At 38.2% G+C, this 21,167-nt stretch overlaps 9 protein-coding genes across 9 annotated transcripts; 5 read left to right on the plus strand and 4 right to left on the minus strand.

Moving 5' to 3' along the window:
* Positions 1 to 249: 249 nt before the first annotated feature.
* On the minus strand, positions 250 to 2,518 carry Cbr-cdk-8 (the record flags this gene model as incomplete). The annotated part of the gene is made up of 10 exons (XM_045239366.1): positions 250 to 537; positions 581 to 679; positions 751 to 1,080; positions 1,126 to 1,209; positions 1,253 to 1,511; positions 1,559 to 1,680; positions 1,727 to 1,862; positions 1,909 to 2,005; positions 2,053 to 2,240; positions 2,283 to 2,518. The coding sequence occupies 10 exons, from the start codon at positions 2,516 to 2,518 to the stop codon at positions 250 to 252; spliced, it is 1,839 nt and encodes a 612-aa protein (XP_045094839.1).
* Positions 2,519 to 3,191: 673 nt separating this feature from the next.
* Cbr-tlf-1 lies at positions 3,192 to 5,825 on the plus strand (the record flags this gene model as incomplete). Its single annotated transcript, XM_002639586.1, has 11 exons — positions 3,192 to 3,229; positions 3,295 to 3,412; positions 3,711 to 3,809; positions 3,904 to 3,973; positions 4,030 to 4,154; positions 4,211 to 4,489; positions 4,537 to 4,626; positions 4,680 to 4,958; positions 5,009 to 5,325; positions 5,380 to 5,446; positions 5,769 to 5,825. 11 exons carry the CDS (start codon positions 3,192 to 3,194, stop codon positions 5,823 to 5,825), a joined length of 1,539 nt encoding a protein of 512 aa, XP_002639632.1.
* Positions 5,826 to 6,570: 745 nt separating this feature from the next.
* Positions 6,571 to 7,789, minus strand: CBG12344 (the record flags this gene model as incomplete). Its single annotated transcript, XM_002639585.1, has 4 exons — positions 6,571 to 6,705; positions 7,108 to 7,273; positions 7,317 to 7,364; positions 7,410 to 7,789. 4 exons carry the CDS (start codon positions 7,787 to 7,789, stop codon positions 6,571 to 6,573), a joined length of 729 nt encoding a protein of 242 aa, XP_002639631.1.
* Positions 7,790 to 8,078: 289 nt separating this feature from the next.
* Positions 8,079 to 8,922, plus strand: Cbr-pbs-7 (the record flags this gene model as incomplete). The annotated part of the gene is made up of 3 exons (XM_002639584.1): positions 8,079 to 8,216; positions 8,262 to 8,597; positions 8,641 to 8,922. The coding sequence occupies 3 exons, from the start codon at positions 8,079 to 8,081 to the stop codon at positions 8,920 to 8,922; spliced, it is 756 nt and encodes a 251-aa protein (XP_002639630.1).
* Positions 8,923 to 9,331: 409 nt separating this feature from the next.
* Positions 9,332 to 10,680, plus strand: CBG12342 (the record flags this gene model as incomplete). Its single annotated transcript, XM_045239390.1, has 7 exons — positions 9,332 to 9,378; positions 9,421 to 9,670; positions 9,719 to 9,834; positions 9,883 to 9,977; positions 10,021 to 10,138; positions 10,185 to 10,475; positions 10,521 to 10,680. 7 exons carry the CDS (start codon positions 9,332 to 9,334, stop codon positions 10,678 to 10,680), a joined length of 1,077 nt encoding a protein of 358 aa, XP_045094838.1.
* A 122-nt stretch (positions 10,681 to 10,802) lies between these two features.
* On the minus strand, positions 10,803 to 11,243 carry Cbr-asg-1 (the record flags this gene model as incomplete). Its single annotated transcript, XM_002639582.1, has 2 exons — positions 10,803 to 10,973; positions 11,019 to 11,243. 2 exons carry the CDS (start codon positions 11,241 to 11,243, stop codon positions 10,803 to 10,805), a joined length of 396 nt encoding a protein of 131 aa, XP_002639628.1.
* Positions 11,244 to 11,847: 604 nt separating this feature from the next.
* On the plus strand, positions 11,848 to 13,379 carry Cbr-mrps-15 (the record flags this gene model as incomplete). The annotated part of the gene is made up of 8 exons (XM_002639581.1): positions 11,848 to 11,928; positions 11,976 to 12,039; positions 12,086 to 12,174; positions 12,221 to 12,440; positions 12,493 to 12,563; positions 12,607 to 12,771; positions 12,819 to 12,968; positions 13,227 to 13,379. 8 exons carry the CDS (start codon positions 11,848 to 11,850, stop codon positions 13,377 to 13,379), a joined length of 993 nt encoding a protein of 330 aa, XP_002639627.1.
* A 199-nt stretch (positions 13,380 to 13,578) lies between these two features.
* CBG12339 lies at positions 13,579 to 15,831 on the plus strand (the record flags this gene model as incomplete). Its single annotated transcript, XM_045239405.1, has 11 exons — positions 13,579 to 13,621; positions 13,670 to 13,726; positions 13,777 to 14,084; positions 14,132 to 14,350; positions 14,399 to 14,508; positions 14,556 to 15,004; positions 15,057 to 15,124; positions 15,170 to 15,275; positions 15,322 to 15,477; positions 15,516 to 15,624; positions 15,669 to 15,831. 11 exons carry the CDS (start codon positions 13,579 to 13,581, stop codon positions 15,829 to 15,831), a joined length of 1,788 nt encoding a protein of 595 aa, XP_045094837.1.
* Positions 15,832 to 16,130: 299 nt separating this feature from the next.
* Positions 16,131 to 17,336, minus strand: Cbr-hpo-32 (the record flags this gene model as incomplete). The annotated part of the gene is made up of 4 exons (XM_045239411.1): positions 16,131 to 16,521; positions 16,695 to 17,132; positions 17,176 to 17,235; positions 17,281 to 17,336. 4 exons carry the CDS (start codon positions 17,334 to 17,336, stop codon positions 16,131 to 16,133), a joined length of 945 nt encoding a protein of 314 aa, XP_045094836.1.
* Between the last annotated feature and the right edge of the window lie 3,831 nt (positions 17,337 to 21,167).

The raw sequence follows: 21,167 nt of genomic DNA on the forward strand, positions 1-21,167 counted from the left end.
CTGCCCAGTTCACTAATTGTTTGCTTTATAAAGTTTATTATAATGCCTGAATTTCTTTCCTTTCTAATAACTGCCATTTTTGTTTGAAATTATGCAATAGATAAAAGATTAAACTAGATAGATTTAAAATTCCATGGAGATTCAGGAAACTTTATATGACAAAAATCGGGATCATTTTACAAGAACAATTATGAAAAAGTACATGTGGAAATTACATAATGTGAATAAGTTAAAATAGAAAACGATATTTTATCGATGATACTGCTGCCATTGCTGCTGCTGTTGTGGATTTGGACCTTGAGGTGGCGGCATTCCACGTCCAGGCATATATGCTTGTTGAGGTACTCCTTGAGGACGCATTCCCATCGTCATGCCCATTTGTGGATTCATATATCCTTGTGGACCTGGTCCAGGAGGTTGCCCAGGTCGTTGCTGGTAGTATCCGGATGGTCCTGGTTGTGGCATCATTTGCATCATTGGTGGACCCTGTGGAGCATGGAAGTCTTGGGGTCCATAAGGAGGACCCATTGGACCATACTGAAAGTTGTATTTGGAAAACGATGCATTTAGTACGACTCACTCTTCCAACAGGAACGTTTCCCATTCGCATCATCTTAGCTTGCGGACCTCCATCATCCATTCCACCCTGCATCGAATCGTGCATCTGTTGATACTGCATCTGAAACTTTATAAATGGTTGATGCCTGCTGTTTATTTAATATGAATTTATTAAGTTTTTGAACCACTTACGTGATGCTGCGACTGATGCTGTTGCTGCATCATTTGGTGTGCATGCCCATCAGGAGCGACCACGCCAGGATGTGGTCCTCCCATAGGTGGCTGTCCCATTTGTGACGGCACCATCTGTGGCTGTCCCATTTGTGGCTGACCCATTTGTGGCTGTCCCATTTGGGGTTGTCCCATTTGTGGCTGTCCCATTTGAGGCTGTCCCATCATCTGTGGAGGGCCGATTTGTGGTTGCTGCATTTGCTGTTGCTGTTGTTGTTGTTGTTGTTGTTGTTGTTGCTGTTGTTGTTGTTGTTGTTGTTGCTGTTGTTGCTGAAATTGGTCAATTGGAATCTAGAAGCGCGCCGCGAGAAATACACTATATTTTAATAAACTCACTGTTATTTGCTGTTCCTTTTTAGCATATGGGATTGGATATCTGTTAAAGACGTCATCTGTTTCTCTAGGCGGGCGTTCCATTTTCTGAATTCATGTTTTGTTTCAATAAAAAATTACTTTAACATACTCTGAAGTAGATATCGTTCATTGCTTCTTCACAACTAACGCGTTTGAGTGGATCGACAGTCAACAGTTTAACGAGTAATCGGTACGGGGAACTCTGTGAATTGATCTTCCATTTATCAAAATATCTTTGCAGACTGTTAGGGAATGTTTGGATTGGTGTTCCTTCGTTTCTAGCATCGTTCAAAAGTCTCTGATGATCTGGCATTTTCTTCATGTCTGGCCAATCCGTATCGGATGGATATCCCAAAAGATGGAATATCCTGAAATTTTATTTCTTAGTTCCTGGTTCATCTAATAATTCTCTAACCTCTTGACTTGATCATAGTGATATGGGTTCTGCGCTTTGATATCCTCTTCTTTACAGAAGAATAGTGGTTCGGCTGTCAAGAGCTCAGCGAAAATACATCCAATCGCCCATACGTCGATAGCCTATAAATCAAGTATTTTATATTTTGATTTTCTCATTTGAGGTTACCTTTGTATAATGTTTGGCACCAAGTAGAAGCTCAGGAGCACGATACCAAAAAGTCACGACTACGGGGTCCAACTCTGCCATAGGTTTCAAAGGATTTGCAAAAATTCTCGAAAATCCCAGATCAGCTATTTTTACCCTGAATATTCAAATTATGATAGCAATGAACTTAAAACCTTGTCTACCTTCCACGCATATCTGGTCCTCCATCCCCCATAAGAAGAATGTTTGCAGGTTTGAGATCACGATGAAGGACCCAATTAGAATGAAGATAGTGCATCCCTATATTGAAAAAAGTACAGTTGTATGAAATTAGTGATAAAATCTACCAGATAAAATTTGGAACAGTATATTTTTGACCATGTTTCGTGGGACCATTATTGGAACTTTTTTGGTCTTTGCAGTTCGGTGATGCTTAATGACGTGCCAGAGATCGTGTTCAGCATAGTCTAATAAAAGCCATACTTTCTTCTCGTTAGTGAGGAAAACCCGTTGCAAGCATATGAGATTGGGGTGCCTTGAAATGGACCTTGATAACATTCAATTATTAGGACCTTACCTCAATTCTCGAAAAAGTGCAATTTCTCGGCACGCCGACATAGAAAACCCTTGACCTTCTATCATTTTTAATGCATATTCTTTGTTTGGGAATCGTCCGTTGGAATGCTTCGGCACGGCTTTGTAGACTAATCCATATGTTCCTCGACCGATTTCTTTTGAGTTCTCAAAATAGAACAAATCCTCAACTCGTTCTCGGCTAACTGCTAGTTTCTTTTTGAAGTTTTCGTCAATCATCAACCTGTAACAAAAAATCTCACTAGTCGAAATATTTCTTGATCAGTTGAATATATCGCTATCAAATTGTCATTCATACTGATTATAATTTTATAGCTTCAACAAGTTAAAACCGTTTTAACTTACGTCATTCTGCAGGAACACCTCCAACGACAACGCCTTCAACTGATCAGATTCATGAATCAATGAGAAAATGTGGGAGACTACGGTATGACTGTCCGCAAACACTATCATTGCATACTTCACATCGCATTTTACGACATTTCCCTAATCGCTCTTCTCCAATTTCCTTCTTCTTCTCATAAATATCGAAGTTTTGTGTGAATCGAACAATGTGGTTCGGTTTCAGTAACCGCAGTTCGATGTTTAAAGATAACTAATCAAAAACACACAGTAATTAACAAAACACGATGATGCGCACATCAGTTGACACTTGAAACCAATGGATACGTATATTGATCGCTCGTAGAGGTTCTTCGCCGTAAATTAATAGAACAACGCCCAATAAAACTGCGTTGATAAATTACTTTCAGGATTGTGGCATCATCTGGACGACAGCATGTTCTCCGTTTCTGATTGTTTCTAATAAATTATTTTTTCGTTCACTTGTTAATTCCAGTATGTTCTGTTAACAGCCCATTTCAAGTAATAGTTTGCAGATCGGCCTGTCCAAATGCAAATGGGTGATCATCAAATGATGGGAAACCAAAGGTGAGACTTTGTTTCTGATCAACACCACAAATTATTGGGCTTTATTTGGAAATATGAAATTGCAGAGCATTCGTGCAAAAAGTTATTCCGGCTCCGAATGGCGGTGGAGTTCCTCAGAATGTAACTTATGTGCAGAATCAAGGAGTTCGAATGGTTCATCCAGAGATTAATGGGCAGCAGAGAGTGAGCCTTTGTTATTATTGTAGTGTATTCAAAGTGTATAAATAAGAAGATATCTCAAAGCGAAAAACAAAATACCACATATAAGGTGGAGACGCAGAAACATTCTATCTGTATCTCAACCTACATTATTTCAGACAATTATAGTATCTGAACTTGATAGTATAGATATGATATTATTCCCTGAGCCCAAACCAACTCTTTTGAGCGGAATTGATTTTTAAAAAATGCTAGATAAAAATAGGAGAACTCTTGTAGATTACGAATTTTAGATTTGAAAAGATGCGAACAAAGATTTCAGATAATGCAGCCCATTGCTCGGCAAGTCCCACAAAATGGAACTGGTCCACACTTCGCAAGGCAAAATCCAGCGGGACAGCAGTTTCAACCAAACTATGGGGTTAGTTTATATAACATCAACTACATATTTATATATAGAACATTTTCATAAAATTTTTCTATTCAACACAGTTTATGATATCTCTAAGTTGCAGGGAACGATCGCCGGACGTAGTGTGGCTGTGAGGGCAGTTCAAGTTCAAGGAGGATCTCAAGTCTATCAAAGTAAGCTTTTTTGTCCGTGGTCTCTAAATCTTATATTGATACAAAACAAATTTCAGGAACAACTGGCGGGATCCAAGTTGTTGCTCAAGGTTCGCAATCACAGCCGCGACAAATGTATATGGCAACAAATAATGGACAGCAGGGAGTTCCAGTTGTTCAGGGGCAACGCATAATACAGCAAGTACGTCCAACTTTTGATTCGAGTGGTTACAACGCATGTGTTAGCGGATATTTCAGGGTCAGCAACAGCATCCGTCTCAACAACATTTCAGTCGTCCACAGCAAACTCAGAATCAGATGCTGATGCAGCAACATCATCGGCAACAGAATCTTGTACAGCAACCATCCCAGCAACATCAAATGAATCAACAACCACAGATGGTCCGTCAGCAAATTATGCCACAACACCCAGCTCCAATCCCTCAGCCGCATATGCAACAACGCTCTCAGCAACAAGTGTATGGTCAACCTGGTATGAATCTCGCTGTTCCCTTAAGAGAACCATCTCCAGAACCGGTAAGGCACCCAGCTTGTACACATTTTATATAATGCTGTGTTTCAAGGTGGTAATCAAGACTGAGCCTCAGCCGGAAGTAGAAGTCTTTAAAAAAGAAGAAGAACCGATGCCTGACGACAGTGATATTGATATTCAGGTATGCCATTAGTCAATTTCAAGATTTTATGAAAACAAAAAACGAAATTTCAGATCCGAAACGTGGTTTGTAACTACACCCTTCCTCTTCATATTGATCTTCGTAAGTTGGCAATGAACACTCACAATGTGACATATGAAAGAGAAAAAGGAGTGATGATGAAACAGAAAAGGAATCCTGGGTGTTATATCAAAGTGTACAGTTCTGGAAAAGTTTACATTGTGGGATGCCGTAGTGAAGATGACTGTAGGCGTGCCGCCCGTTCGATTGCTAGACATGTTCAACGAGTTATGGGAAAGACGAAAGAAAAAGTTTCTATTCGTAATTATAGAGTAAGACCGTTGAACACATCTAAGATCTTCATTATAAGAACGTATTTCAGGTTAACAATGTTTTAGCTACATGTCGTTTGCCTTTCGGAATAAAAATCGAAGAAGTTGCTGCAAAGTATCCAGCAGAATCGACGTACGAGCCAGAATTGTCGGTCGGACTTGTCTGGCGGTCGACAACACCAAAAGCCACGTTACGAATTCATACCACTGGGTCCATCACTGTAACGGGAGCGTCTTCTGAAGCCGACGTTCTTGAAGTTCTCTCTAAAATTTATCCGATTGTTCTTGACTTCCGTTGTCACGAACGCGCGAAAGGCAATGTTGCTGCTCAAAAGAAACGAAAACGGAAGGCGCCAACGAACAAAGGGTATGTATCAGTTGTAACTACAAATGCCGTTTGCAAAGTTATTTTATTTTTCAGAACAACAATCAAACGCCAACGTTTTGACGACGCCAATTATGGTAATTCGGGAGTTATCAACAACCAGGTTAGTTATTTTAAAGATATAAGAGGCTTTCATGCTCCTATAAAAAGTCGTAAGCGTGGAAGAGAAACGCCGGTGACCGTGGTCGTAAATCCCACAACGAGAACTACCGTAACCTAGAAACAATTTCATTTTCATGATTGATTTTTTATGTTCTTTTCTAAAACATCCGAAAATGAAATTATCTGTGGTTAAAAAGCTGTTTGAAAAAATAAGGAAATCGAGAGAAAAAAATTCTAAAGATGTAAAAATTATAGGTTACGGTAGTTGTAGTTGTGCGACCTCCGCTAACGAAATATCTGTTTAAATCACATTATTTTTGCAGGTATATTTCTCGGACGAAGACGAAGACCTCTACGATGATCTCGATTTGGAGGACTGAAATTCCCTTTGTTTTCTTTTTTCCTTTTATTTGCTTCTTAATTAGAATATAGCATTTCCATTTCATCAGTCGTTCTTTCCGTTTATTCTTGTCATAATTCATTTTCTCCCCGTCGTATTTTAGCCTATTTTTTCTAAGTTTTTTCTCGTGTGAGTGTGTCCAAAATGCTTCAAGTTTCATGCTTTATCCGCCTCTTCCCAGTCTCTCTCAAATCTTCAAAAATCTCCTACCCATTTTTTGTGTAAAATTAACTCAGAATACCAAGTTTTTCTCGTTCCATTCAGATTTCTCCCCATCTCTCTTCTTTATTTGCTCTCTACTTCATCATTTCACCACCTTTGTTTTCCACTGAAAAAATGCTCGAATTTTCTGAATTCCCTAAAATTGTTCTTTCCCAAAAATCCCCATTTTTAATGACAATCTTCTATTCCTTTTCTTCTCTTCCCTTGACGATAATTCCGCTAAAAAATGTTCTTAAGAAAAACGTGTTGCTGTCAAGATGTAGCTTTTCTTTCCACTTACATGTATTTTTTTCCTCTTAATATTTTCAGACTGATTTCAGTCAGATTTTAAAAACCACTCTAGAACCTAGTTTTATTATTTCGCTTATTACACACATTTCTCGCTTTTCTGAACAATACTTTATTTTCTTTTCAAGAGACGAATGAAAACACTTGATTTGAACATTGAACAAAAAGACATGTAAAATTGAAAAATTGACAATTTTAAGAAAACTATTATATCTTCAATGATTGGTATCCTTCCTGGCTGATGCTCGGAACGCACGCTCCTTCTCGAACTGGCGGTTGTCGGCTCGATCCAAAAATTCCATTTTGTTCAAATAGCCGCCCTTTCCACGATTATGCGACTCCAGGTCTTCCTGTAATTATTTGATAGTATTGACGAGCATATTTATGTATTATTCCGGTACAAAACATCAGAGCTTTGGAAGAGAAAAGCTTTTGGCTGTGGCCTGAGGTCCCACAACGACAGCTACAGTAACTTAAAAATATTATCAACTTCCGGATTGACCTTCTCGATTTTCGTGCGTTTTCACTATCGAAAATTTTATTTTTGCATTTATTTTTACGGTTGTTGTCATTTTTGGAATTCGGCCACGTTTTTTGTACTGGAATAATAGCTGGAATAAGAAGCTGACGGATTATAACCTCACTCAAAATTCTGGACTAAATAATAGTCGACACTTAACAGCTTGCAAAAAATATTTTCATAATGTGCAATTATTCCAGCCACAAATCTTCCAAATTCTTTTAAAAAATACCTTTAAATTGTTCTGTGCAGTGAATGCTTTCCAATCTTGGTCAGATCTCTCCAATACTGACATTTTGGACCGTTTTGACAGAGCTTTAGCGGCGTCTAACAAACCAACCCTTTTTTTACCGACAGTCACGTTTTCTGGTTGAGAAGTTTTTTCTGAAGCTTGTGGCCTAAAACAGCATTATCGAAAAACATTTTTTTATATACACTAACTTTTTTGGGTAAACCTTTGGTGATTCAGCTGAAGTTGAAGAAGAACTTCTGTAAAATCATATTTAAATCTTCCTTCACGATTAATAAACTCACTGAGCAACTTTTGGATAAACTTTCGCTTCCCCTTGTGAGCTGCTTGGCTCTGAACTAGAACTTGAAGATGGAGGTGCTTGACCAGTGAGAGCAGCAAAAATCGCGTCGACGTCCACTTTGTTATCAGGAGGAGCGGCTGCAGATTTATCAGTTGACTTCTCGGTGTTGGATTCCTTTTTCAATTGCTCAACGTCGTCTTCTGCTTCCAGATCTCCTTCTTCGGCGTCATCGATCTGTTCAGGAGAGTGTGCAATAAAAACTCGGTATCTTGGAAATCTTACTTCATCTTGAGGGTTAAGCTCAGTGTCTTTTGTTGGGTCGTAATCCTCATCGGATGAAGAATTGTAGTCGTCTTCTTCTACTTCACGTGGGGAAAGCATATTTGGTCTGAAATCAGCGCTGATCAAGTTTTATATAGAGCTCAGAGATACAACAAAAAATTAGAAGAAATCAACAATAAAGTTAAGAATTTTCCTATTGAATCGATGGTGAATGTAGGTCCGCATTTGCGCGGGAAATGTGATGTAGTGGTCGCGGAGCGCGGTTACACCATGATGATTTTGTCAAATTTCTGCTTGCCGCCGCCAATTTTCGGATCAAATTCCCTTCTTTATTTCAATTTCTCTTTTTTCTACTGCTAAATATCATATTATATGTTTCAGAGCTAAAATGAATTCTCACGAAGAGGTTCAACGCACTTTGAACCCAACATGTACAGGAACATCTGTCATTGCTCTTCAATACAAAACTGGTGTCGTTGTGCTCACCGATCGCGTTGTCTCTTATGGAAAAATGGCACGTTACAAGGTAATATTTTCAGATTTTGGTTTCATCATAAACATCATATTTCAGAATGTCTCTCGTCAGTACAAGGTCAACGAGAACGTTCTCATTGCCTTCGGTGGAGATCATGCTGATTTTCATGGCTTCAAAATGTCATCGAACGCCAAGTACTTCTCTGGAAACGCTTCGATCAAGATATTGGGCCGAAAGCACTCCACGGATACCTCACTAGCCTTCTCTACGGAAGGTGAGAATTTCCTGGCTCACGCTATCGTTAAAATAAGAATTTTCAGACGCTGCAAGATGAACCCAGTTTGGAACACTCTCGTTGTTGCAGGAGTAGAGGAAGAAGAGAAAAACAACAAGGAAACGAGCACCCCATTCATCGGTGTCATCACTCAAAAAGTTAGAAATGAACTTTGTGTGAAACTTCACATAGAAATTTCAGGGATGCGCTTACCAAGTGAAGCATATTGCCACTGGCCTCGGTGCTTACCTTCTCAATCAAGCAGTCGAAGATGAATGGAGAAAGAAAGGAGAAGACCTCTCTCGTGAAGACGCGGAAGCAGTTCTTCGCAAGTCGCTCGAGCTCACTCTCTACCACGACTGCGTCGCAGACAACGAGTTCGAGATTGGACGCGTCGATGCTACTGAAGGCGTCGTTCTGGGAAAAGAGGAGAAGATCATTGGAGACTGGTCAATTGCCGAGACCAATTGTCAGTACGAATAAATGCTAAAGATTCTAGAAAAATGCTGTAAATTTCAAGATCTTTAACTCATTTTAATTTATTTTTTTCCTCCCGCCCCCTTCTCCACGTTTAACCCATCGACCCTATCCTTCCATTTATGTTCGGTGTTAAATTTTTTTTACTGCGTTAAATTGATAAAAAACGCCTTCTTCATCTTTTAAACATTTTCCAATTATTATTTCAACAATTTTGCCAGGCTTTGAAAATGGCGAGCACTAGATTTTCTGGTATTAAAAGTAAGGAACAACAGCTAGAGTTTTCGAATAGGTAGAAACCTCAGATAAACTTCAAAAGTTGGGATTTTCTCCGTCCAAAGACAAACCCCAGAAAACACCTTCAGAACAAGAGAAAAAGCAAGAAAAACCAAAAAAATTGAACTATAAGAAAAAGATGAAGCAGAGATACAATTTGACTGATGAACAGTTTGAAGAAGAAAAGTAAAGTTGAATTCACGACTCTGAAAACAAGCTTTTTTATAGGAGAATTGCTCAAAAACAGTTGAAAAACTGGGAAGAGCATAGGAAAGAGCGAGTCCTGCAAATTTTCCAATCAAATTCTGAATACGTCTCCAAATCGAGCAAATCTGATGTGCAGCATCCGAAAATGGCGAGAGCGAATACTGTATTCAATAGCAGAGGAGAAAAAGTGGACGTGGAATTTGGAAGATTGAGAGAGTTCTATCTGTACACACTGGCACCCTGTAAAGAATTCGTCTCAATTCGTGATCATGTACTAATCTCAATTCCTCATTGAATTCACAGAATTCCATTATTTCAGACTGCACATGACAAAGAATTGACTGGCCTTCGTGCGAAACAGAAAATCATTCTGGAAAATCGAAAAGACAAGCAGGCCACTAAGAATAAGCTGACAGAATACGAGCGGAGTAAAAGGTTCTGAACTTTTAAAACATTTCCAGTTCACCAGTTTTAAAATTTCAGTGTGTACGAAGATCCTATCGCACCCCGGCACGTCAAAGCTGTCAAGCCTGATCAAAAGGAAGCTATTGAAGACACTGCGCCGATTGATAAATTCAGTTAAGAATAACTTCGTAATCTTAACTTCTCAAAAGTTTTCAGTCTCTAACACCACCGATGAGACGCACAAGCAGTTTCCGGAAAGTTGGTACCATCAGTCCATCACTCGTACACAGCTGAAACCAGGCAAAATGAATTACTGGGTGGGAAATGAGGAAGAGTTCGTTTTTAAAAGTGTCACTTTTCAAAATTATAAAAAAATTCAGAGAGGATCTCTCAGTTGATGACGATCCGGAAGGGAAATACACAGTTACAGTTGAGAAAATAATTGAGGTGCTTTCTGGGGGAAAAGTGAAGGACTCGGGAGTGATGGAGCCCGTCGGCAACACAGCGATGACCGATTCCGTCGTTTCTCTACAAACGAGATATAAAAAAACATCTGGTAAAGAATCAACGTTCCTGAATACGATGAAGGGTACGATAGATTTCATGAAAAGTGAGATCGGCAAGGAAAATGCACCGGGTTCGAATACAATAACCCAAGATGAACCAACAGAGTAAGAAACGCGTTATAATATTTTGACCTATTCAGCTCATTGCAGTGCACCGAATCAAATCACTTATGCTTCAACGGTAACTGCAAATGTTTTCAAAGGGAACCGCCTGAAAAGGCAGTATACGGCTAGAAAAGACGTGGAGACATTTGAGGAAAATAGGAAAGACTATACTCGAGAAGCTGGAGAGGAAACTAGTGGGATCTGATCTTTTTTCTCGAATTGTTCTTTTTTCAAATGCATCAGTATAGAATAAATGATTTTCCGAACAAGTTTAATCTAAAAACGACAAAAGTGTATATTTGCAAAGAGTGAAGATTTTTTTAGAGTTTATGCCTCGAGAGCAGCGAGTCTCTTCTGTTCGGCGACTTTGGCCTTGGTGTCCTTGGAAACGTAATCAGATGGGACCAGGTATCCGTAAACGTAGCGACGACCAACCATCTCTCCGACGAAGAACCAGAAAACGACTTCAAGAGCAACGGCAGTGTAGACGAGTCCTTCCTGTAAATACAACACAGAAATTCGAAACAAATATGTTTAACCTACCTTGACAGTGAGTTGGCTGTATTGCTTGGATTGGATGAACTTCTGAACCTTTGCCCAATCGGCTTTGATGGCAGGCAAATCAGCAGTTCTTGGTGGTGCCAACTCGTGCTTTCCGACAGCCTTCAAGATCGCGAGACGACGTGGGAACTGCTGAGCTTGGTGCCGGTAAAGGGCCCCAGTAGTGTTGGCGATCTTTTCGAAAAAGCTCAGCTTGTGAGTTGCCATCCCTATAAAAATCACATTGAATCTTTAAACTTAAAATTGTTGTTAATCGAAAAAGAAAACAAGCATTGCACAGGAGAAAAGCGCATGAAAAATCGAGCAGCCCGTCGGGCAAATTTGAAACGCTACAGTATCCTCTATCATCGTGACGGGACCCAATCGAATTTATTATCAAAAGTCCTTTAAAAATTATCTTTAAAAATCAATAAAAAATCAGATTGCAATCGGTAAATCGGCAGAAAAGCAAAACCGAAACGAACAAATCGGTAAGAACAATATCGGAGCCAAATTTTTCTCCAAAATTGCAATAACTTGGGAATAATTAACATAACTTTATCGCTCCTACCGATTTTTCGCTTACGGTTTCTTTCCATTTTGAATTTTACCAATTGGTACATTCTCACTTTTGTGACTAGTCAACCCTTAAAAAGTTTCCGGTCAAAAAGCCGTGCAAGTAGTGTAGTTACGTTGTGTAGTGTTTGCGGCCTGTTCGGAGACTCAGGCAAAATGACACTCCACCGATTGTTGTTTTAACATTAAAATAAATTGATAACTACTTCGTAAAAATATAAAAACCACAGCTGACCATAAATATTTGAAATTTCAGATGATTAATCTCCGACGATTAGTGCACACTTCCAGTCAGCTAGACCGTGGAAGGACAGCTTTCTACAATATCCACCAAAAAGTAAATACTTTTTGACCAGTAGAAAGTCCGTAATGAACATTTTTCAGGTAACAGATCCAGCAAAACAAGATCCTGATTTCTTCGAGAAAAAGGCCAGGGAACTACCTCTCGGTAATCGATTTTTCAAACACCGATTTTGAACTAGAACTTTTTGCAGATCAAAACTATATCGATGCCCTCTCAAAGTTATATTATGAGAAAATTGGAAGCGAACGCGATTTGGGCCTGAAAGCTGCCGACAATTTGGTTTGTAGTTTTCGTACGGCATCACTAAACGAGTTGAAAATTGTAGATTCTCGAAAAAACTGAATTTGGATTGCCGCGAATCGAAAAATCGAAAATCCGTGCAAAATATGAAGATTTGGATGTTCTCTCAAGTGCTCCAGACTCTGTGAAAAAGATTTTCAGCGTTGAGATGGCAACCAGAAAGGAACTATCTCAAGAATGGAAAAACAGTCTCATCAATTCTGTTCGTCAGCATTCTTTAGATGGAAACAGTCTCGAGATGAAAAGTAAGGTTCATTGTTAATTTGAGATAAGATTTATATTTTTTATATTTTTCAGTTGCCTGGCTAACTGCTCTCATCCGACATTGGTCTCTTCTTGTGAACGATATTGGACAAGAGACAAAAAAGGTACATGATAAGAATGAAGTATCATTTTAAATCTTTTTTTCAGAAGCCTACTTGGTTGACTCATCGAATTTGGCTGGTGATCAATGAACGCAGAAAATCGCTCCGAATTCTTCGAGAACGCAACGAAACGGCATTTGAAAAAACGATCGCTGCTCTCAAAATTTCTTATCACGTTCCAAAACAACCAGCTCATGTCAAGACCAGAAAGGTATGTCGAACTATCATCACTGAATTGTCTTCTATTCGAAATTTCAGGCTTGGGCTGAAGCTCAGCTGAAGTTACGAGTAGAGAACGAGAAAGAGAAGCGTTTGGAGCAGTTGCACGAGGAGTACGACAAGCAAGTTGAAGAACATAAAAGAGAAACACAAGAAAAGAAACGGACATTGAATAACGAGTTGAATAAGGTAAGGATTTATTTAAAGGTGTACGTTTATTTCACCCTTTGCTGGAAAAAAGAATGAAAATCTGAGGATTTTCATAATATGGAGATAAAACCCAATTCTTTGATTAGGACATTATTAAAGTTTTGGCAAATATTCCTCTTTTCAAATTCCACCTAACTTCGAACTTAGCCTCCATTTGAAGAATATTACATTTTGACTCATAATGAGCAGAAATATAGAATTATCATTCAAAACATAAACTAAATATTTTTTATACAGCTGGCTGAAGAAATGCATCGAATCGACGTCATCGAAGGAAAATCATTCAAAACGGCGGGAAAATACGAACCCTCATTGATTTCTTCGTTGACGGAGTCTGTCGTTCACTCGAACCTCTTCTACCATCCTCCACCAACTATGACGGAAAAATAAAATCTATTGATTTCTATTGACCACCATTTAGGTTTATTTCCTTTTGTTGTTATCTAGCTTGTGTTTCTCCTTGTGTTTTTCAAATAAAATATAGATTTTTTTCATTTTTTGCTAGTTTCATCTATATAAACAGTCGGAAGTTTACTGAAAAATACTTGATTCAACCACCTGAAAATTTTTCAATTCATATGAATTTCAGATGTCTCGTCATCGTAATATACGAAACATTAACCTTGAGGATGGTAAGACATTTCAACTTTGCAGCTCTAAAAAAATTATGAACTTTTCAGAAATGGATGATGACTATGACGACTACGATAATTATGAAGACGAAGAGGAGTCTGAAAGTAATCTTTCTTATTTTTATATCAACAACCTACTTTAGTTAACACTTCAGGCTTATACACATACGACCGTAACTCGTTGTCAGCCAACTACTATACCTACCTGACTGACAGTGGTCGAAATTCACCAGCTCCTCCAGCACCTCCGTCTTCGAATGCTTCCTCATCATACTATCCCCCGGTATCCACAGCAGCACCAACAGCTGGTCCTGCTTCTGCTGTGCCGTCTTCAATTGTTCGCAACTTGACCGCTCCTTCACTTCAACAACAAAAGCCGTCTAAACATCCTAATAGTCGTCCAAGCACTCCACAAGCTGGTAGCAATTTAAACACTCCAAAAAGAACACAACAAGTGAAAAATGTGAGGAAAATTCAGCATTTTGAAATATCTAGATCATTATTTTTCAGTTGCAAACAGAGGCAGCTAGTCCCAGCGGGAGCCGTGTGTCTTCTGAAGTCGACTTGAGCACATTCCGACGAAACCAGCTTCAAAATATCGCCAAAGCTACATCAGTTCCCCGAAAAGCAGTCAAACCGAGAGCTGTTGAGAAAGATTTGATTAACCTGATTGTTGTTGGACATGTAGATGCTGGAAAGAGCACACTGATGGGACACTTACTGCATGATGTTTGTTTTTTTCTATTATCGGAAGAAAATAAATCACAATTTTTTCAGTTGGAAGTTGTTGATACTCGCACAATAGACAAGTTCAGACATGAAGCGGCTAGGAACGGTAAAGCATCTTTTGCATATGCATGGGTGTTGGATGAAACTGAAGAAGAGCGGTAATTCACAAATTCCATATCAGTTTGTCAGTGATTACATATTCCAGCGAGCGTGGTGTAACTATGGATATCGGAAGAACGAGTTTCGAAACTACAAATCATCGAATTGTGCTTCTTGATGCTCCAGGACACAAAGATTTCATTTCCAACATGATTACTGGAACATCACAAGCAGATGCAGCTATTCTTGTAATTAACGCAACTACTGGGGAGTTCGAAACGGGTTTCGAAAACGGTGGTCAGACGAAGGAGCACGCTTTGCTGCTCAGAAGTTTAGGTGTCACACAACTCGTCGTAGCGGTTAACAAACTAGACACTGTCGACTGGTCCATGGATCGATTTGAAGAAATTCGCAACAACCTTACTGTCTTTCTAACGCGTCAAGCAGGGTTTTCCAAACCGAAATTCGTTCCGGTATCAGGATTCACAGGAGAAAATTTAGTGAAAAGAATGGATCTGAGCTGGTATGATGGACCATGTTTGGTTGAACTCATTGGTAGGTTTTGCAAAAAAATTAGATGGAACTCGAACAATCACGTTCCTTGCAGATAGTTTCAAAGCTCAAGAACCACAATCTGACGGTCCGTTGAGAATCGGAATAAGTGATGTGCTCAAGGTACATGATTTCTTTTTCCGTGAAAGTTTCAATAATTTGTTCTAGGTTGCTTCTAACCAGCTTGTGGTAAGCGGAAAAATCGAATCTGGAGAAGTTGAAAAGGATGACAAGGTCTACATTATGCCTAGTGTCACACCTGCCACAGTGAAAGGTAAAATTAGAGCCAAATCCTACTAACGCGTATATTGATTCTACAGAGTGTGCAAATAATGATGGCTGGAAGCATTGTTTTGCAGGAGATTTCATTTTACTGACTCTTCAAGGAACATTCGAACCAGAATCGGTTCAAGCCGGTTCGGTTATTGTTCGATCCGACCGGATACTCTTATCCCGGCGAAAAAGTTTGAAGTGCGGTTAGTAGTCTTTGAAATCGCCACTCCAATCATCAAAGGAGCGAAATCCGAGTTGTATTCACATTCCCTATGTATGCCATGCACTTTCACAAAGCTCATTTATACAATCAACAAGTCTAATGGGGAAGTTTTGAAACAAAGACCAAGGTATTGAAAAAATCACATTTCGAAATGTTCAAAACTGTTTTTAGGTTCCTTGCGAAAGGGTCGACTGCTGTTGTAGAGATTGAAACTGAGCATGACGTCGCCATCGAAGCTTTCACAAGTTGTCGTGCATTTGGCAGAGCTACATTCCGTTCAGGAGGAAACACGATAGCAGCGGGAATCGTAGAAAAAGTTATTACCCCACAATAGTTTATTCCTTTTTTTGGTTCATTGCCCATTGCCCTTACCTCTATCAAAATGTGTGATTTTTTCTGCCAAGATGTTTCTTATCTTTGAATGTTAATTTCTTATTGTTCTTTTCAGATTTCCGATTTCCTAGTTAGATTTCTAAAGAATTTTTTGTGTTATTGTTATGGTAGTCTTCCAAAATAAACATTATATTATGTTACAAAATCATTCATTAAACTTTGTAAAATCATCATAAACACGGCTAAATCGATAAAATGAAAGAGATTTATTTGTGGCTCGGAACTGGAATCTTGCAGACATCAATTCTTTCCGAAAGCTCCGATGCGCCAGAAATAGACCACGACTCGTCTGTCTTTTGATTTGAGAAACGAATTCTGAAAATGAGCTCGTCCATAGCACACATATTTTAAAACCAACTTCATGTTTCCATTGGAATTCGTGGCAATGATCAGTTTGATTGGCTGCTGGACGTTATTCAATGGAACATTTCGAGACGCAGACTGATTGGACACCTGCCTGAAAGAAAAAATCACTTTGTAATTGGAAACTGAAAGGGGGACTGCTGAAACATACGATTTTGTAGGGTACGTAACGGGATTAGCTGGATAAACACGACCAGAAGATGAAGAATGATATGATGGGCGATCTGCCAATGCGGGAATACGACTCTTGTAGTTAGCACGGTCGGACCTGCAAATTGATATGTTCAACAACATTCAGTTTGGTATTTGGTTACAGACCCTTGGAAAGACGCGTTCTTAATAAATGAAGAATTTTCAGTGGATGTGTCGCTTTTGTACGCATTCGGAGCTGGTACTCTGATCATTTTTAAAAAGATTATTGACATTTCTTATAAAACCCACTTTGTTTCCTTAGGCTTCATCGCCGATCGCCAATCTCCTTCAGCCCATCCTCCATATCTTTCCTTATTTTTCTCTTCATAAGTAATCGACTTGCGTCTGTGCCCATAATGTATCTCACTAAAGTAGTTGACATTTTTCGCTTTCAAAGAGATATTCTTCGATGTGACAGTTTCCTGTGACGAACTTGTCGTTATTGACAATTCAGAGACCCTGGAAACACACGAAGTGAAAGAGACATCCGACAAGCTCTCCGTTTCATCAGATGTTTCCGATACAGGGGTAGAAGAACGCAAAACGACTTCTTCTTTGTCAAAGAAGGAATCCGTAGTGAGAAGAGATTCAGTGGAGCTGGACACAATACGTCTTCGCTTCCCAGCGCACAAATCTTCCGAATTATTGGTGCAGTTGAGAGATTTGATCGATGGAGATGGGGAAAGTCTGTAAGAAAAATTATACCAGGAAAACTTTGGATCGAGAAAACCCTTGGGAAAACGTATCGATGTCCGAGCTGAAGTTCTTTTCAGCACTGTCAAGAGTAATTCTGAAAATTCGCAGTAATTATTAATTCAACATCAACATTTTTTACTTCAACTCTCCATATTTGTCTGTTAAAATGGAGAAGCTCACACACGACTCGGTCATTTTTCGATATCAAATTACCTGAAAAATTGTGGTTTATGGGGTTATTCATGTAGCGAAAGTCTGCACTGAAATTCAATGCAGGAGTGTCGCGAAATGCATTTCAAAGCATTTCGGTGCCACCGAAATGTATTGAAATGCGTTTTGAAATACACACTTTCGCTATATGAATAACCCCATTACAGATGATATGTTAACTTTATAGCTTTTATCCCAATTATGTCCTCCAAATCGCCGAAAAATTGAAAAGCCCGAGAAATCGAAAAGCGCAAGAAATAATAGAGAGAAAAAGGGGCGGGGCCTAGCAAACTGGTGCGGGGCGCATCTTGAAAATAGTGTCCAAAACTGTTTTTCCAATGAGGTTATTCATCAAAATATTAAAAAATGCAGAGAAATGCAAAACATTTCGCGGAAACCGAAGATACAGTTTAAAGGCGCATCGTCGGTACAGAAGCAAACAAGCAAAAAAATTTTTTGACTCTTCAATACCGTACCTCACAATTCGAACATTTTGATCCGTTTTTGGATGTTTTTCTAAATATTTCATAAGGAAGTTCGGAAAAAATATTAATGAGAATCAGACAAAAATTGACAAGAAACAGCAAAAGTTTAAGAGAGATATGCAATAATCAAATAATTTTGAGATACGATATTGAAGGCACATGCACTTATTGAAAAAAAAATGTCGAATTTTGGTTACTGGATCGACGATACATCTTTAGAAAGAAACATGCTGAATCTTCTTGATGAATCGAGCTTTCTGACCTGCTGTCAGCTGCCATTGATAGAATGTGCAAAATTATGATAATAGGAAATATTATTTCTTTTTCAGATTTCCCGTTTGTTTTGTATAAATAAAATAAATGTATTGCAGACTCAAACAAAGTTGATTCAAGAAGCCCAGCCTGTAAAAAATTAATCAAATTCTAAAGGTTCGTAGTGTCAAAAAAGGGAAATTGATAAGCGTAAAGCCTGTAATAGAACTACATCTGTAGAAGACCCTCATTTTTGATATTCCCTATTTCGTCTTTTTGTTCGAACTCGAAGATCTTCGATGTGTTTCTTATTTGAACTGCTGATGTTGATAGTCAATTTTTCACAATATAAATCAGTTTTTAAATCTCAATGTTGCTTCTGTCATACAAGAATCATTGTGATTCTATTACAGGGACCCCCCCCCTCTCAGAGACTTTTCTCAGAGACTTTTTAGCGTCGAGTGGCGCCTTCCCGGCGCCTTCATGGCTGTTAGCCGACGAATCCGGCTGATAGCCCGTGTTTTTGGATAATAGCGATCGTTTCTCGATGCAGCGAATAGCGCTGATAGCGGTGAGAAACGGCTAATAGCGGAGCGAAACGACTAATAGCGGTATATATTTGAATGTAGATTTAGGTAACCCATTAAAGGGGGGGGGCCGTCCGCTAATTCCAAAATTTTTGAGATTTTTATATCAATCGATACAGAATTTTGGGTCGGGAAGAAAACTCGCTTGGAGAATAGTTCGAAAATCACTCATTCTTAAGATATATGTCAAAAAACGCTCCCTGATCTGCACCCTCTACGTTGATTTTTTGATCAATTTTCAATTTTCGAGTTTTTAAAAAAAATTTTTTAATTCACGTTACGCAATAAACCTTTAAATCAATCAATATTAGGTCACGCCCCCTACCTCTGTCCAAGTTGAAAAAAATTCCACGTATTGAAAAAAAACAGTTCATTCGGAAATCCCACTTTTTGAATTAGTTTGATAATTTTCACTAGCACTTTTTGACTGCCCTGAAGCTCCCTACGTAAGCTGTTTATTGTTTCATTTGCTTTTTTCTTTCGATTGGTCGGATGCGAAAAAAGTTATAAAAGACCCTCAGGGTCGCCATGTTTGGTGGTTCATGGCTAGGTGAAATAATTTTCACTGAACGTCCCCCTTTTGCAAAAGAGCCAATCAAAGAAAAAAGAAACAAATGAATTAGACAATAAATAGCGATCGTATAGCTTTTTAGCAGTGAAAAAGAACTATTGAAAATTAGAAAACTGTCTCCTCGGAGACCGGGGTTTTGTGTTGGTGTTTCCCCCAGTGAAAACCCATTTTCCCTTTCATGTACTGAGCCTCTACGTGGCGAAAGGGATCAACAGACGAAAGTCTGGCTAATCAGTAAACTTTTGAAACTTGTAATTTTTCATAATTTTTGTTGATATGTTCAGGAATATCTATATTATTTTTTTTCAATAAATCCTTTTTTACATCTTTCATTTCATTTTTCTTGTTTGCAAGCCCGTTTCCTAGAAGGAAGAATCCAAATTGGGCATCTCTATCTTCGCTGGAGGTCGTGATCTACTGATTTTTGGAGTGGACGTATAAACTTGCAACGGCTGCAAGAGGCATATTTTCAGACTTTTCCAGATAACTCGACTAGTTTTCAAGGTTTCATTACAAACATTGCCCACTAGATGTAATTTGTTGTCAATCCGATTTTCAAAAAATTAGGCAGATACCTCAAACAGCTCTTAAGTTATGGCCCTAAACATGGGTGGACGTAAAAACCTGCAACGCACTGTATTCTGATCGGAAAGAAGGCAAATCCAGTAAAGATGGTTTTCGATATTGAGAGCCCGAAATTTGACCTACGAGGCTCCAACATCAAGTGAGGTGGCGTCAAGTGAGTTTGTCAGAATCTCAGAGACAGAGCCCAGCTTCCATTCAATGTCCTATCCTATTATAATATTTTCCCTCATTGAGATTTTGATGGTCCAACGATTTCAAACGAGAAAAAAGTAGCCGAAAAATAAATCATGAAGGACAGTCATGCTTCGCTGAATGCATCAACCCTTAACAAAATATGGTCAACCTTTCTAATTTGCTATTTGAAAAATCTGTGATGTTACAGTAAATCAAATCATTAATGATTGCCGGGATCCACTGCATAACAACGAGCGCCCCGGATAAAAAACTTCATTCTCTGTGGTTCAGGATTTCCAGAAGTTTTTCTTTCGAAAATTATAAACATAAAAAAAATGAGTCTAGAATTTGCTCGAAACATTTGTAATTTTAAAATGGCGAGCAATTCAGAAATCAGAAATTTTGAGTTTTGGAAAAATCCAAAATAAATTATATTTTCAATTTTAAGATCTTGACGGTTTTGCAATTTGGAGAATCGAAAAACCTGAAAAGTTTTAAAATCTATAATAGAATTAGAAAATTCGGAAATTCAGAAATTCAGGAATGTAGAAATTTGGAAATTCAGTAATTAAAAACAACTAAAAATGTCATATTCTAAAGTTTCTTAAAATTAAAAAAAACTAATTTCAGGCAGTTTCATAATTTATCTGATCTGAAAAAAAAGTTTTTTGAAATTTTCAGAGTATCGAGTTTCGAGTTTTCTTGGATTTTTTTTTTTTGGAAATTTTGAGTAATTCTAGAAATTTCTGAAAAATCTGGAACATTTTAGAAAATTTAGATTTTTCGAAAAAAAAATCAAAAAGTCAAACATTTCGAATTATTTTTTCTTGAAACTATCAGGACACTTCGAGCTTTTATTATATTTTTTTTCTAAAAACTAATTCAAAAACTGAGAAGTCAAAAAATTCTCTCGAAAATTGAATAATTCTAGAAATTTCTGAATTTAACTGAAATTCGAAAATTCTGAAGTTCAGAAGTTCGTAAAATCGGAAATAGCTATATCTAGAAACTTAAAAATTCAAAAATCCCGAACTTTCAAAATTGAAAGTTAGTAAATTAGAAATTCAGAAAATTGAGAAATTCGCAAATTCGAAAGTTTCAAAATTGTAAGATCCAGAATTTTCAAAATTCAATAACTTAGAAATTTAAAAATTCAGAAAAA

This window comes from Caenorhabditis briggsae, assembly GCF_000004555.2.
Source record: "Caenorhabditis briggsae complete genome, chrI, whole genome shotgun sequence".
Classification (NCBI taxonomy): Eukaryota; Metazoa; Nematoda; class Chromadorea; order Rhabditida; family Rhabditidae; genus Caenorhabditis; species Caenorhabditis briggsae.